We start from the raw sequence: 16,744 nt of genomic DNA on the forward strand, positions 1-16,744 counted from the left end.
GGAATATATAGTAGTAAAGATCACAAAACTCTCAATTGCTCTTAGTTGCTGGAGTATCCTTATATTCTCGATAAAGTCAGAATTGCTATGGTATGAATTTGCTAAGGATATTTCATAGTGTGAGCTATAAATCTCGCTGTGAAAAAAAAAAGGATCAAGATACTTCAAATATATTGCACCAACTTAGCACTTAGCATATTACACTGTTAGGAATATAAAAATACAAGAGTAAAACCAATGAACACAGGAAATAATTTTGAAAAAGATTCAGATACTCAGGCTTAAATGTATTAAACTCTATGTGAAATACACAGAAAAAAATTAAAAGTTAAAAAGTTTTGAAAATTGGATTTGTTATCTTTTGATAATATCCATTGTTTTTATGTGTGTATCCATGTATATACACACATACACACATGCACACCCTGATATGTATTTATGTATGTACACAGCAAAAGGATCATTATTAAAGCTATAAAATAATATTTAATGAGTTAAGAATATTTTATACAAGTTGGTTACTAACATGTTAAAGACTTCTGTGGTTTTTGTGTTTTTTTAAAAAAACTTTTTATATTATTTATTAAATTGTCTTCAGCTTACCATTCTAAGAACTGCAGCTCATTTCAAATGTTTTTTTACAATTAATGGGATAATTTACACTTACCTAAAACAAAATAAATTAAATACTGCTACTGGCTTCATTTCTCCTCCTCCCTTCCTTTTTTTCCCTTTTTTAAGCTCCCTTGAATTAACCCAGAAAGTAAAAAAAAAAAAAAAAAAAAATTTAATCTCTGTGATATCTATATAGGGTTATTCCCTTTTCAACCTGCATTAGGTTGAAAGGACACATCATTTTTCAAAATGGTCTTCTTCATTTTACTGCTGTTCCAGTGATGATCCATCCCTTTTCCTCCTTCCCAATTATTTTTTTTTCAACCCAATGAAGAGCTGTGTTATAAGGACCTTTAATTGAACACAGGGGTCGCTGTTGAGTAGTGCAAAGCTTTTTTTTTTCTCCCCAGGGGCTGAGTATTCGCAGCTATACCTGCAAAGACTTCTATAAATTAAAAGGTAAATGTTCAACTTGTGTTTATGTAATAGAAAACTGAACTCCAAAGCAACAATGGGCATCAGGTAAACGTATCCAATACAATTTACAGACGTAATTGAAAGCATTACAGCCTAATCAGACATCTAAAAGAAAAGCATGCTCAAATGAAATGTCTACAGAATCATTAGTTGGCAGCCATTCTATTACAATCACACATAATGTCAGTGGTGCCTTGAGCCTGTGCCAATGACAACAGCATAAATTTTGCATCTCATTTCTGTGGTCATAAAATTAATGATCAGTTTAAAAATACTTCTTTGTAAAAGTTATTGCGCAAAGAAAAGACATGAATGTGTCCCTGTTATGTACTCACAAGGATAATTATGGGGTTGTTGCTCATTAATACTGTTTCTTGTTTCCCTAGAAAACCATTTGATTTATCCCACAACTTTTAAAAGTTTAATTAACGATACAAAGTTAACAGTCTAAAGGACAATGATCCAAGACGTCTCTTCCTATAATTTCAGTGGTAACTTAAATATCATGGCAAAATCAAAGCTGAATCTTACCTCAGCAGCATATTTCTCTGATAAACATTTTTAAGTTTATAATAATGGAGTTCAAATCACTATTATCCCTTCCTTATTATAGTGTTCATCCTCAATTAAGATTTTCCTGAATGCCTGGAGATGAAGCCCACCAGCAGCTGAACGGTCATGATCTCCACCACCGCTGAAGGTGACTGAACCAATTTACTGCTTGTTTTGTCAAACAAGTCCTATCTGAAACACAATCCGGTAAACATGAAACTAAATAATATGCCTAAAACTTAGGTGATAGTCATTCCCCCTTTAGAGCATGAAAGGCAAACTTGAGGAGAAAATGACTTGAGTGAAAACAAATTAATTTCTAATTCTCTACTCCGTTTGCTTGTCCAAATTAATTTCTCAAGTAATAACATACAAATAAATTGACAGAATTAAGCATTTAACGTGTCATTTCTTAAGGGAATCTGTAGTTTAATTCTTAAGACTTTGAAAGATTTAAGTCACCACAAGGAAGGAGATTCTGTGCACAACTCGTCTGCAGTCGGAGGGCTTACTAGCAAGCACGTATTAGGCAGAGCTTTAAAATCAGGATATCATTTCTCAAGCACTACCCCTGAACTACACTTCTTCTACTATAGGCCCCATAATTTCAGACATACTTAACACATTTGTACAAGGCCAGAGATTGGTGGGGGCCAGGGAGAGAGCTCAAGTTATTTGCTCAGATTTCACTGGTGGGAGAACTTTCAACCAAACTATACTATATTAAAAAGGATAAAGGAAAGGAAATTAAACATCATCCAAACTTTTGACTTTTCTGTGTTCTTAAGGATTCCATCAGAACAAACTAAAATGAATCCCTTCTTACCTAACAGTACGGCTATTTAAAAAAGGCACTTTAGTCCATTAATAAACTTAATAACACAAATGAGGTAAAGGAAATTGCTAACTAAATCTATGCATATTTAACAATATCAATGAAGACTCAAGGACAAAATCGATTACATAATTTTTTTAATTAGAGGAAAAATATTTTAAAGAAGAAAATGAGAGCATTTTAGCTTTAGCATCTAAAGGGAACTGAAAACAATATGTTCACATTTTTAAGCTATAGACACTAATATTTTACAAATTTGAAAATATTCTCTTGAAATATTTGTCTCATGTTAATATGTCCTTCTTTCAATAATTTATAATTTCCTCAAAAATTATTTGAAATTGAATTATAAATTAAGATTTACTTAAATCCTCTTGATAAATGAAGCTGAATCTGAGAATACACATTAATATAATATTTATTGAATGTCAGTAGACATTTATGTGTCATGCATAGGTATCTTCACATTATCTTAATCATTTTATAAAGAAATTAATCATACCTAAATTACACTGGAGTAAAAGAAAGACTAATATAAGGGCAAGATACAAGTAAAACTTTTTTATCATATACCTAATGTATATCAGAAAATTCTGTCTTATACTCAGTCAATAACAGTCTTTACTCAATTAGTAATATATTTTCATTAAAAAAATAATTACTTCAGATCACATTTAAGGGACTTCTGACCATGTCATATGACAGGAACAAATTCTAAGATAATCATAATTCTATTCTAAAATAATTCTAAAAGTAGCATGATTTTAGTGCATGAAACTTAAATTCAAGAGTACACGCTATACTATTAGGCTATATTGCAACCAAGAATAGGAAACTAGGGATAGTTACCCCATCATATACAATATATTTTTTTAAGATTTTATTTATTTATTTGAGAGAGAGAGAGAGAGAGCACAAGGGGTGGGGAGGGGCAGAGGGAAAGGGAGAAGCAGACTCCCCGCTGAGCGGGGAGTCTAATTCGGAATTGGATTCCAGGACCCTGGGATCATGACCTGAGCCGAAGGCAGACACTTAACCGACTGAGCCACCCAGGCCCCCCCCCATCATGTACAATATTTAAAGGATCTAAGAAGGAGCTCCCTCTGGGGCACCTGGGGAGCTCAGTCGGTTAAGCATCTGACTCTTGATTTTGGCTCAGGTCATGAGATCAAGCCCTGAGTTACACTCCATGCTCAGCGTGGAGTCTGCTTGAGATTCTCTCTCTTCCTCTGCCTCTGACCCACACTCACCTCCTCTTAATAAGTATATAAAATCTTCAAAAAAGAAAAGATTCTCTCTCCCTCTCCTTCTGCCCCTCCCCCCTCTCATGCACAAGCTTTCAAATAAATAAATAAATAAATAAATACAATCTTAAAAAAAAAGAAGGAGCTCTTTATTCTAGATAGAATAGGGAAAATTTCAAAAAAGTAACAGGGACCAAACTAAGCAAGATGGGTTCTAGTTGCTTAGATTCAAATCTTTCTTATACACAAGTAAAACTAAGGAATTCAGAAAATAAACTGATAATTTATTCTAAAGTCACAATTTATCAGATCTCAATGGAGAATCCAGACTTGAGTATAGAAGGAGATAAATCAAGAATCCTTAATAAATTAAAGAAATGAAAAGGGAAGTTTTCAGACAATAGCTGAAAATGAATATAAACAACAAATAGAAATTAACTTAATGAACAAGCTTCAATATCCAAGAGCCACTGTAATAAAATAAGTTTCTACAAGTTCAAACTATTCTCACCAAAAAAAAAAAAAGGAAATACTTTTTTAAAATCCTCTAAGATCAATGCAGCTCAGTGTTTCAACAACCCTACCAATTCAACTAGTTTTAAGAATTGAAAAACATCAAACTATAATTTTTGTATTGTTAAATCTCAGGATGAGGGGGTAGTACCTACAGTGTAAGGGGAGGGAGGAGATACAGAAGGAGTAAGGAAGGATGATAAACACCCATGTACATTAGACAAACTAATAATTTGGAATAACTGAATTAATTCATTTTATTTAAGAACTGTTCACCTGGTCCTTTTTTCTTCCATTAATGATATTAAAATGGTATTTAACTGTCATTTTAAAAAGATAAAATTGGTGAAATAGGAATATAAAAGTAAAAAGGAGGGGGAAAATCCTCTGTTTACTTCATTGTGACCCCATATTGACCTGAGAGAGGGAGAGTGTGAGGGAGAAAAAGAGAGAAAGAACAGGAAAACAGCCAAAAGGAATTCTGCCCAGGTTTCCTCGGATGAAGACAACCCAAAACCCCAAAGAGAAAATATAAGAAAAAAAAGAAAAGCAGCACTATTGAAACATACTTAGATGAGTTTACTCAATGTAGAGATTTAATAATTACTAATTTCCTATTTTTAAAAAGAGATGTATCTTGAATAATTACTTCGTAACTGTGAAGTCTGTACTAACTTTGCTACCCCTAACTACAGGAATAATTTTTTTTAGAACAAAGCTGAATATACTTTGAGGGTATAATGGCATAAAATTACTCAGCTTCTCATATTTCTTCAAGGTATACACCTAATTTATCCATAGGCTTACTTTTAAGCAGGCACTCTTGGTGATTAGTTAATTCAGTTACAGGAATATTGAACTACAAATGACTTATTCAGAGAAAGATGGTTATGGGGAATCTCTGAATTCTGTGGTATTTGAACTCCTATTCTAGGCTCATTTTTCACTTTCTATGAAATACTATAAATTTCCATTCTCTTTAGAGACAAAAACTGTATCTCAGCAATATAATTTTAATATCTACACATCTGAACAAGTCCTAAACCAGAATACCAAAGGTAAAATTCCTACCCTATTATTGAATCATATACAATTATACAATGACTTCATTATCATGCTTTCTTAGCTTAAAAAATGTTAATGTACAAATAATTAAGTCACAATGAGAGTCTGATAAATAATCACAGGAACAGAATATGTCCTTTAAGACAGAACCTAAAATCTAGTATTCCTCTATAAACAGTGCACTGTAGAAAAGTTACAGTAAGAATGCATAAATTCATGATGTCTATATTCAACCAAACAAAATGCAGTATGATTAAACCCACAGTTCAGGATTGGTTGTCAAGTACAAAGAAGTGGGTATTTGTGGGGAAGAAGAGTTTCCTGCTCTTCCCTTTATTTAATAGTGTTAAAATTTTCCATATGAAAAAAAAAATCTCTTCTAATCCCTTCAATCACAACGTTCTTGATGATTTAATGCGAAAAGAAAACTATGGTTTCCTTTTAAGTATTTGGATTTAGGTCTGTCTGGTGAAGTACTTGGTTTATTGAAACTGTCATTACTCTCTCACTTCTCAGTTGGCAGAGATATGAATTACTCTGTGGAATCTGCTATAGAAGATGCCATACTGCTTTTCCCCAAACCCAGATCCAAACTCCACACAGGTTAGCTGACCTCATGTTGTGACCCTCATACCCGCATCCACAGGCTTCAGGTCATGACCTATGAATGAGCATCCTGGAAGTAAGGGCCATACCGTTTCCCTTACAGAACTGAAGACATGAAATAGTAGGAACTTCCTATGCCCTTCCTGATTTGGTTTTCAACACGCTAAACAACCGTCCCCCAAATCTAAAGGAAGTCAATCAGGTTACCAGCACTCTCACATATTTCAAACAAATAAACTGAACTCCTGTTCTGAAAATTTCTATAGCATACATTTATTCATATCAGAAGAATCACAATAATAAAAACCAGCATTTGGAAAAGATTCTACTCGTGTTTTCAAACAAAAATTGATACTGTTTTAAGACAATTACTCTCTAAAAACATTACCTATGAGCAGCCAGCCACAGGCCCTCTGATCCCATCACAGCAATAGAATCTTCTCTGCTGTGTTAAATGGTGTAGGCTTGGTATCTCACCTGTGCTTTACCAAATGATTCGATGTGTAGCTGCAAGTATATACTTGTCTTAACAAAGTTCTGCCACAACGTGAAAAAACATCAGAACACCGAAGAATGTTAAATACATAAGATTTCTGCATCAGGAGGTTGTGCCGAGTAGATTCTGGATATGCTTTTTAATTTTTTTCTCAGCAGGGGGAGCTAGCACTCTCATCTTGAAAGTGTAAGTATACAATATAGAAATATAAATTTTGATCCCAACTATCAAATTTTAGTACGTTTTAGATTACCCTATTGAAAATCTCTACAAGAATAAAAAATTTCAAGGTGGACAAACTTGAGAATTTACCTTTGTCTTGAAAGTCCTGAAGATAGCTGGAAAATAAAGCAAGAATATTATATTTTAAAATGAGGGGTGACAAATCAAAACAAGGTCTATTCGTTGGCAATATTTTAAAATCTATGTCATAAATACACAGAGAAAAAAGTACTTCCTATCCTGAAATAACAATTCCAAAAGGCTTATGGATTTATAATAAAAGTATTTTTGAAGACCTAAGACACAGTAGTAGAATCAAAATCTTTAATATTCACGATATACATTTATTCATTTCCATATCTAGAGCTATTTATATTAAAATTCTCAACCTACCTTTGTCTTATTATTTAAACCAAATATATCCTCAAATAATCAAAATAAACAGTTGGATTTTGCTAGAATGCTTAGAAAAAATATATAATCAAGAACCTTCACAAAAAAGGATAATATAAGTGTGTCAATTTTTAAAAACTATTATAGTCAACATATTTTGTCCCTTAAAATATTTAACACCAACTAAATTAGGACATAAAAAAAGTAATTCCGTGATAATTCTTTATTAAAATGTTAACTACAAAGTTGCTTCTAAGTAAGAAATAATAAACAGCGAGTAAGTGACTTACATAGACTTTACATCTTTTATCTTCTTAATAAGGAATTCTCTCTTTTCCTTCGCTTTCTTGGATAAATTTTCCCCTCTCAGTGTGTCTGCCACAAATGTTTCAACATCTAAACCATGAAATATAAGAAACAGGATACAAATTATAGGAAAGAATCATTTTTTGTGAAGACAAATAGGACAATGATTGTTTCTACCCATAAGTGTTAATATCTGTACAATTTGTTACAGTTATTTATCAATCCAAAGCATAACAGTAGAAATATGTTTCAAATACTAAGTTGGACAAATCTGCTCACCACTTAGCTAATAAAATGTGTATGCTCTACTTATGCTTAGCACAGCAAATGCTATTTGGATGTTTGGCATCATTAAACCAGAGAGAAGCTCACAAGTTTTAATAAACTATGGTGCCCCATAAAACAAATTCTCTCATATAAAAGCAAGCACAGAGCTTTTATGCATATGTTACTATCATTTTATAGTATTTTGTAAGCTCCCGTATGAATGGGTCATTCACAATATTATATCAATATAAGCTAATGTCTCTGGCAAGGGCCTGTTTTGTCCAGTGTAATCCATTTTCAGGTATGTGCAATATTTAATGTTTTAAAGGAAAAAATAAATCCCTTCTTCTAGCCAAGATTCCAAATCAAACCCTCCTCCTTCCTACCTGCCCCACCCATTCTACCAGCCACCTTCAAAAAAAAAAAAAGATAATCTGCTGTGTGGTTTTATGTGCTCTTGCTTTCTGCCTCGGTATTACCACCTGGAAATATTTCTTTAAATAAAGGAAGAAGTGGCAAAAATAGATTCATCCACTATTTAAAAATATAGTAACCAAGAAATAAGATTTCCATGGCTTCATATAACATTTCCACAAGGCCTCTTTTTTTTTTTAATTTAGTAAACTTGTAAATCATTCTGCTTTCTAGTTTTTTCTAGTACAAAATTCCAACGAGTCCTTACTGGTTTGATTTTATAATAACCCCATTCATATTGTTCATGAACCACTGTGCAATTTTAATTTTATATTCAGAAGTTCAAGTTTTACTTTGAGATATCTAATATAAAGGATACACCATAAAGTAAGTATGACTGTAAACCATCCATATTTCATACTGAAGAGATGTATGTATGTTTTACTTTCTTTTTATTTAACTACTTTGTCTCCTAATTCACACTGATAGAAAGACAGTACCAAAGCATATGATAATAGTATATGTAATTAATTCAAAGCACTATAATAGTCTTTCAACTGTACTTATAATTAACAATTTAAAACCTAGTCTTTGAGATAGAACGTTGTAATCGATTTTAAATTCTTGATTACAATAGTATCTTGATCCAATAAGCAAAGTTGATTAAACTGTTATCCCATACATTCATAATAAATGTATAAAGACCATTTTTCACTAAATCAATATGACAAGGGAAAGAATTAAAATTTAATCTTGGAATAATTTTTTTAAATAGCTTTCTGGTTTGAAGTCCATTAATGACTAATGTTACAAGTATCAAAACGAAATGAAAGAAAATGCCACAGCTTCTCTTTACTTGAGCTGTCCATATTTTGAAGAGGAGGACATACAGACATAATTCATAACCAGTGCAAGTGAGACCCAGACTTCTAAAGCGAGTTCAAAATAATGACACTTATTTAAAAACACACACACGAAAAAGCACTCTCTTCTAAACTCTAATTTTTTTACCCAGAGAAACAAGCAACCTTTGGACATTCAGACATTAGCTGAAATGGAAAAGATCACTGGCTTCTCTGAGATGGTTAAGATAAAAGTGGAATAAGGGAAGGAGTAGCATCTCTACTGCTGATTCTTTCTTCCAACCGGACTCAGTACTTGGGAGAATCTCTGGCACAATGATTGGTGAATAGTCTGCTTAATGTAACTTTCGCTCAGTGTTTGTCTTTAATTCCCTCATCCACAAGTATTTAATTGCCTATTTTACATTTTCATTACACAATCCAAATTTAAACAAACAGGATCTATTTTCTATCTCCGGAAGCAATAACGAAGGAATTACAGACCAAGAGTTATCTCTTTAAAAGGTCGTTTCAGTCCTATAAAAACTCAGAAAACATAAAAAGCTGCAATGCTCTATATAGGGTTTCCTAACACTCCCAAAAAACATTTTTAAAATTCTGACCCCTGTTATTTTATAAGGAAATGCTTGTTATAAGAGTATGAGACTGCTGAAAGAATCGGATTGTTTGTTCGTTGAGGGGGAGGAGATTCGGAGATCTGGCAAGGGACAAGATCTAATGTTTTAGAGTAGTCTTGATGTATTTATTCTTAAACTAATCCCAGAAAGGGGGTATAAGGCAACAAAAAGATTTAATAAACACTGATTTTTAATAAATTATTTCCTAAGGAGACAAGAAAAGTGTAAGAACTGTTTTTGCTGTTTTCTTTTGTTTTTTCTCTTTTTTAACAAATAAGTTAGGAACTTTAAAGTGGAATTGATTCCTGAAATCTTAGTTTGTTGGTGCTCACAGATTCAGTCGGTTTTGAAGTTTTTGAAATCTGGGTTATTTCTTTCAAATCCACACTGTGCCCATTTATTTTCGAATTGAATAAAACCAGCCTCTCCCAGGCACCGGACGCCCTTTGGGTGCACGGGGGACCTTCGGCCGCGTTCCTGCGCAAAGCAGGGACTATGCTCGCCCAGCGCAAAGACCCGGCGAGCGCTAAGTTACTCTGGGCTTTCCTGCGAGACACTTCGGTTCTGCGGTCCTCGAACACTGGACACTTGGGAGTGTTAAACCCCGGGGTTCCAGTCATAGGAGCTATGAGCAGGGAGCATAGGTTTGGGGCAGCGCCCTCGCCAAATGGGACTGGATCTGTGGCTTTGTAGCTCAGAGCCAGGGTAATATTTCAAAAGCGGGCAATAAAAGTCCTGGACGAATCAAGCGCTCCTCTGGCTGGTTGGAAAAGAGATTTGAAGCTTTTTATTGTGCTCTGAGTAGCCGGGCAAACGATAAACTAGCGAGCGAGTTAGCCCTTTTCTACCTTCCTTTAGGGGTCGTGTCCCTCGGTTAATATGTAGATTTCACTGACTCCAGACTGCCTGTAATTCGGGGAACAGCCGTAATTCGATTGCAAGAAAATGTCAGCCTGCCTCCTCCCCAGCCTCTCGGCCTGGCGAGTGAGAATTCCTCTTCCTCAGAGGGAGGGGTTTGCACTCACGCACACACTCACCCAAGCTTGGGGACCCGTCCGGCCCGCGCGGGGAGACAGTTCCCGGGAACCCCAACGCAGCAGGTCTAACCCCACCACCACCACCCCGCCCGCAGCCACGCAGACCGCGGGTCAGCTCCGCTGGCATTTAACCCCAGAATTAGCCCCATCTCCATCAGCCTCTGCCCCCGAGTCATCACCAAGGAAATAGTTATCCCAGAGACTGTAAATGTGGTGGTGATTCTTGCTCGTTTTACACCTTAACGCTGTCAAGAATAAACCTTATCTCCCCGTACAGCTGTAAAGATCTGGGGGAGAGGGCCCTGAGAAGATCAGACTTACAACTGCTCTGTAGATAACTGTTAAGGTCTGAAAACAAAATTAAAAGATGACATCATGTCTTGGCTCAGCAATCTCAGGCAGTTTAAGTTAGAAACCTCTCAAAAGCCATCACAACCCCTAAGAGGCAAACACAGCACATACCAAACCACCGAATGGTATTCCTATTTCCTCTTTTTTTTTCTTTTTCTGTAGGAATGGACCCCCAGAAAAACTGCCCACCCCCCACATTTCCCCCTATAGTCCAAGTGGCTAAGACAGGTACAGAGAGAGAGAGAGAGGTGCTAACTGCTTTCTACCACCTTCCATATGGATCACACAGTGAAAAACTTGAAACCATAAAAGGTTAGAACAGTTCTTAAATTCTTGCAAGTGAAAAAATAAACTGCCACCCATTCAAAGCTCATACACGGGTTTTCACTCTTGAAGAAAGCTGAGGTTTGGCCACTTGCCCTCCCCATCCTTCACCAGCAAGCAGCCTGGAATATGACTTCCTGGGGGGTGGTAAATAAGTCACAAAGGTGACACCTGATGTCTTCTGCCTCCTCTCCCAACCACGCAATAGCACCCTGAGAAGGCTTGCCTGCATACACACACACACAGCCTCTGTGACGGCCTGAATTGTACAAGAGAGGGGCCAAGAACTGGACTGAATCCACTACTATGTGCTCAGCTCCACGTCAATAACATAAGTGTAAAACCAATTACACCTCACCTCCAAATGGCTCTACTTACTTAATTCCACATCCTTCTCCACTTCATGAATTGGACCAGGTTTTACTGCATATTCACTAAGGTACTATTACCAAACTTAATATGGTAAGAATCCTAACCAAACTTTAAGCTGACATCAGAACAAAACAAACAAACAAAAAAGTTTTTCTTCTCTGTTAAGGCGGGGGGGGGGGGGTACAGTCTGACCAAACACCTACTGGTAAAAACATAAAAATCAATTAAACTGGGCACATGTAGATCAATGGAGCCAACGTCCAAATTTGGAAAATGGCTAAGTGAAAAGTCATTGATTCTCTAATCAATGGCTTCTCTTGATTACTTAGCACTTTTACAGGTTATGGCTGAACTGCGGATTTTCCAAACATGGAAGAAGACACATGAACAAGCACAAGGAGTTCTCACAGTACAATAAGTAAAACATTCCTGAGTCTTATAATCCAATCATCTGACAAAATTTTCAAGATCGGCTTTGGAGGCTAAATGATTTATTTTGATAGAAAACTGGGCTGCTGAAGAATATAGATGAACATCTTTCACCTCTAAAAGATGACTCTTGATAAATAACACCTTATAATAATCAAAATCTTTTTACCACGCATTTTCAAAGAAGCCACAGTGAATAACACATTAGTCTGAGATTTACACTATATTCACTGTTAGGTAGTTTCTATTGTAATGTGTTCAGTATGTGATTGAAAAAGAAATGTAAACTCAGTGGAATGAAAAAGATAGACTTGGCTTTAATTGAAAAAGACAAACTAAGTGAATAATGAGTATATAAAAACTAGCCTATGCCACTTTTATCACCCATATATGACACTTAATCTTAAATTTATGAGAGACAACTGAAGTGTGTTTCAAATCACCAGAGGCTTTTCCTACGCTGTTGTTTCTATCTTCCTTCTAGTAATACTTTAATGCTGATAATGTAGAGATAAACCCATTTGGAAATTTTTTCTCATTTTTTAATATATTTAGATTCCTTTTTTTTTCCAAAGAAACTCAGTCATAACTTGGGTTGAGTAACTATAAAAACTGCACATACTATCAAGAGCCTTATGTAGTCATCTGAGATGAAAATACTTCCAATGGAAAGCAAGCCAGCCAAAGATTCCCTCTCAAGAAAAAGTAGGATATTATGCACTTAATATAGGCAAATAATTTTCTGAACATCACACCTTAATTTATCTATGTTATTTGACCCATAACAAGAAATTATAAATTTTTGATCCTTTGATTTACAAACACATATTCCTATTTCTAGAAGAGAAAACCTTAGAGGTGTCATAGACTGATTTCACTTTGAGATCAAATGTCCTCGAGCAACTTGATGCTCATGAGTTATGACTACCAAAATGGGGCAGACTTGTTCTTGCTCTGTAGGAAATTCAGGTGCTAAAGAAGTAGGTGACTATTGGTGACTCAGTAGGTGGCACTCTTCCCTTTACATACTCAGCCAATGCCCTAGAAGCAAATTATGGGACACTAGATGTGCCATAAATAATTCTCATAGGAAAAATAAACCCAAAATGTTGACCAAATTATAAATGAAACTTAGGAAAGGTGGAAATCAAACCATACTATTCTTAGCGTTGAAAAAATTCTCCCTGTATTTCAACTGAATTGCATTCTTTACCTTGTGCCCCTAAAGGGATTATCAATTTTAATGTGTGAAGTTTAAAAAAGAAAAAATGTTCTGGAAATCCCCAGTAGGGAAAAATGCAATATTTCTAATCAAGATTGCCCTGTGAAAAAAACCTCAAGGTCACTTTGCAGAAACCATATAGCCACTTCGTTTATTGTTTGTTTGGTTTGGTTTTGATTTTTCAGAGTACTGACAACCACTATTTTCTCCTATTAGCGTTGGTTTCATTTTCTAATTTAATAAAAAGAAACTTGCATCCTCTTAAAGCTTTTCTCTTCAAATATGTTGTCCTAAAACAAATGAATGAGAATGACTGAGAATATCTGATAGCAAACTACTAACACTCCACTATTCAAAGGATGATTAAACAAATGAAGGGGGTTGGGAGCCCGTGGTTCTAGTTCCTCTCACTTTCTCGCCTGCCTGGAAGAAAAACTCACATAAATCAAGATTATTCTTGCTGTTAGTCCTAGTCAAAATATTTGGATGTAGGAAAAGATTAAATGGACAAGATTCGGAATTATCCTTGATTCCAATTATCCAGGCTAAACCTGTTCCTCCATTGTTGTGAAAAAAAATTAAAGGTTGCCTGTACTGCACAGGCAGTTCGAAATTTGCTTTTAACAAATATCTATAACCTTTTTTCTATTCAGGTAACAAAAGAATAATACAACACTTTTATAAGAAGTATAGGCTTTCAAGATTTAATATGCTGATTCCACAGAAATATAAATCACTAACAGGCAAAACTATATAGCCACTTTTTCAAGAGTATCATTAAATGTGAGTTAAGAATGATAGCATCTATGGGTTTTTGCATTTCTATAGAATGGTTTCGAGGGGAAGGAATGAGAAGAGAGGGGGAGCAAATATTGAAGGGAAGCCTAAAACTGCTATAATCAGAAAGAAAAACAAAGAGAAAATAATATAAACTGATAAGAATACATTGAGCACCTATCTTTATCAAGCAGTGCAAATGTCAAACATTTAACACATATGACATACAATGATCTGGATAATAGGCATACGGAACACGAAGGGAACTGCCTGAGCAACGGTATTTTGATAGGCATTATCTTTTGACTTTATATCCTTTTTTTTCTGTAGGCAAGGATTTTAAGTGCCTGAAAAGTTTAGGTCCTTATCTTCTCTACCTGGGAATTCTAGCACAGTGTCAAGCATTCTCAGAGTGCTTTACTGTTAACTACAACCACCACTACCAATATCTCCTTCTAGTTTCAAAGAAAGTACTAGGTAATCCAGCAATCTCTAAAATTCAAATCAATGCTCTCCCTCTATAGTTTTAGTAATTTTAAATCTAACCATGTACTATTACCCAACACACTTGAATTATGCAAATAATCATGCACAATCCCAACAGAATTTTTTGGATGGAAAATGTGAAAAAGCTGCTGAGAACCTTTATTCTTGAAACCTTTCCTACCTCCAAAAAGATTTTAATTACAGTCAAACACAAAATGTTAACAACTTTCTTTGAATGGTAAGTTAAAAAAGAAACCTGAAAAAAAATACTAGTTCGCTTGTTTCATTTCTTTAAAATGGATAGATAGATAGATAGATAGATACTCCCTCAAATCCATACCTCTTGAAAGTGTCCTCTGAAAATAAAGTATAAGCCAAATTTTAATATTAATTTTGATTTTTTAATTTTAATATTTTTAATTTTAATATTTTCATATTTTTAATACTTCATGTGTTTTGATATGTGATTTGTTTAGTAATATGAAATATTGAAAACATCAATAAGGTGACTTTTAAAACACTCATTTCGGACATTATGCAGGCATATTAACTGACTAAAGAGAGAAGTGGCTAAAGTATATAGGAAGTTAGCATTGGTAGATAATTTAAATATTATGTAATTCTAAGCTTTCAACAAATTACACACATAAGGGCCACATGAAATATTTGTAATCTATGGGAATCAGAAAATAATAAGTTTCATAACCTATATGTCCTACTATCTGCAAAAGTACGATTATGGACCCAAACAGCAAACTGCCTCCTGTTGGAGTTCTCAGGCTTTAAAGGTGGTGCACCCATAGGTCTGTACTTTATTTCTTGAAGTCAAAAATTCAGAACTAGAATATCCTGAAAGTGGTGGCATCTACTTCTGGAGTAAACACTCCTCTGGTCTGGTTATTAAAATAGTATTCTAAACACGCAATTCCAGCATTGTAACAATGAAAATGTTAACTGTAGTAAAACAAAATCAGTACTCATGGGAAACTCTCATATAATGGAATAAAAGCTGCCTTCAATCAGTCTTTACAGTTCTTTACATTTCTTAGTGGTACCCGTTAATGACAATACACATTCTTAGAGTAAAATACCATCCCACAACAAATGCATTTATCACACTGTAATCATGTTGAGACAAACGTTAAGTCTGCATTCATACGCTACTGGTTTTATTCTCTTGATCATATTTATGATGCTAACCAGCAAAACAGCGTATTAAGAGATTCAGTCTCACACTGCTCTAACAGCAACTTACTATTTAAAAGTCACATTTTAGATATTAATTTTTAAGAGTTAAAAATAAGCAACTTGTAATAGACATCTAAAAGAAACTCTTTTTAATCCAGCTATTCATGACCAATATTTAAAGATAAATACTTGAGACAACTAAACTAAAACAACCAAAATTCAGTTTCTAGAATTCTGATGTACCTATGACAAAGTGAATGATGGTAAGAATTCCAGAGCATCAGGATAGGTAAGATTTGTGCTACCCTAGAAAGATGTGTTTTCTACTTTGTGCAGAAATATACACTTCCATAATCTAGTAGTTATGAATTAGTAGCGGATTCGTAATATCCTTGAAGAACCGCATCTTTAAGTCCTAACGTAAGTTCCTATAAATGGTCATTTAAAACTGAAAAGGGGAAGATGAGGGTGCAAAGATGAAGTACTTTCATCGTGTGACACAGGAAGTTGGACCTTAACACATACTTCCTTTTTGTTTTCATATGTTACTCAGGCTGAAGACAAGTGGCCATTTGAGAATCAGGCCCTCTTTGAAAGTCTTAAATAAGAGCGCAGTGAATGTTTAAGAAAAAAAGAGACTTTTAGAAATGACAAAACCTTGCGTCCCACAACCTCTAACACCTGTAGCTCAGACATCTTTTTGCATCTTTACACCCCTCTCCTCCATTGGCCAGGCCACCGACGAACTACTTCTTTGACTTCTGATCCCTTCCCAGTTCTCACACACGCACTCATTATCATTCCCTCCCTCCCTCCCTTTCTCCTCTCTCTCACACACACACGCACACGACGTCCTCACGATGCCTACAGAAATGCCCTGATCCCATTAGTGCAGCCCATCACGGAGGGCTTCCCCACCATCCTCGAACCAAATTTCAACACACGCCCACTCCCTTTCCGAGCCCCCTCTTCCCCATTCCCAGTCCTGCTCCCACTGGCCAGGAGACAAGGGAAGCATGGGGAGGGAAGGCAGAGACGCTGAATGCTTCTGTCCCCACCGGCTCGCCGTCTCC

The 16,744-nt window shown here is 35.2% G+C and overlaps 1 protein-coding gene across 7 annotated transcripts in view; it reads right to left on the reverse strand.

The window, feature by feature from the left end:
* SKAP2 (src kinase associated phosphoprotein 2) overlaps positions 1–16,744 on the reverse strand; it is a 330,384-nt gene that overhangs the window by 148,491 nt on the left and 165,149 nt on the right. For 4 of the 7 annotated variants that reach the window (XM_057304344.1, XM_057304343.1, XM_048213016.2 and 1 more), the window contains 2 exons: positions 7,309–7,414; positions 6,716–6,741 (listed from right to left, as the gene is read on the reverse strand). Coding sequence is in view for 3 of the 7 variants with exons in the window: in XM_048213016.2 (XP_048068973.2) it covers positions 6,716–6,741; positions 7,309–7,414 (132 nt within the window). In the remaining 4 variants the exon portion in view is untranslated. Of the gene's footprint in view, positions 1–6,715; positions 6,742–7,308; positions 7,415–10,522; positions 11,005–16,744 lie in introns of those variants that run through there. The other 3 variants (XM_057304341.1, XM_057304342.1, XM_057304345.1) reach the window with 3 other exon arrangements.

This window comes from Ursus arctos, unplaced genomic scaffold (genome assembly GCF_023065955.2).
Source record: "Ursus arctos isolate Adak ecotype North America unplaced genomic scaffold, UrsArc2.0 scaffold_3, whole genome shotgun sequence".
NCBI lineage: Eukaryota > Metazoa > Chordata > Mammalia > Carnivora > Ursidae > Ursus > Ursus arctos.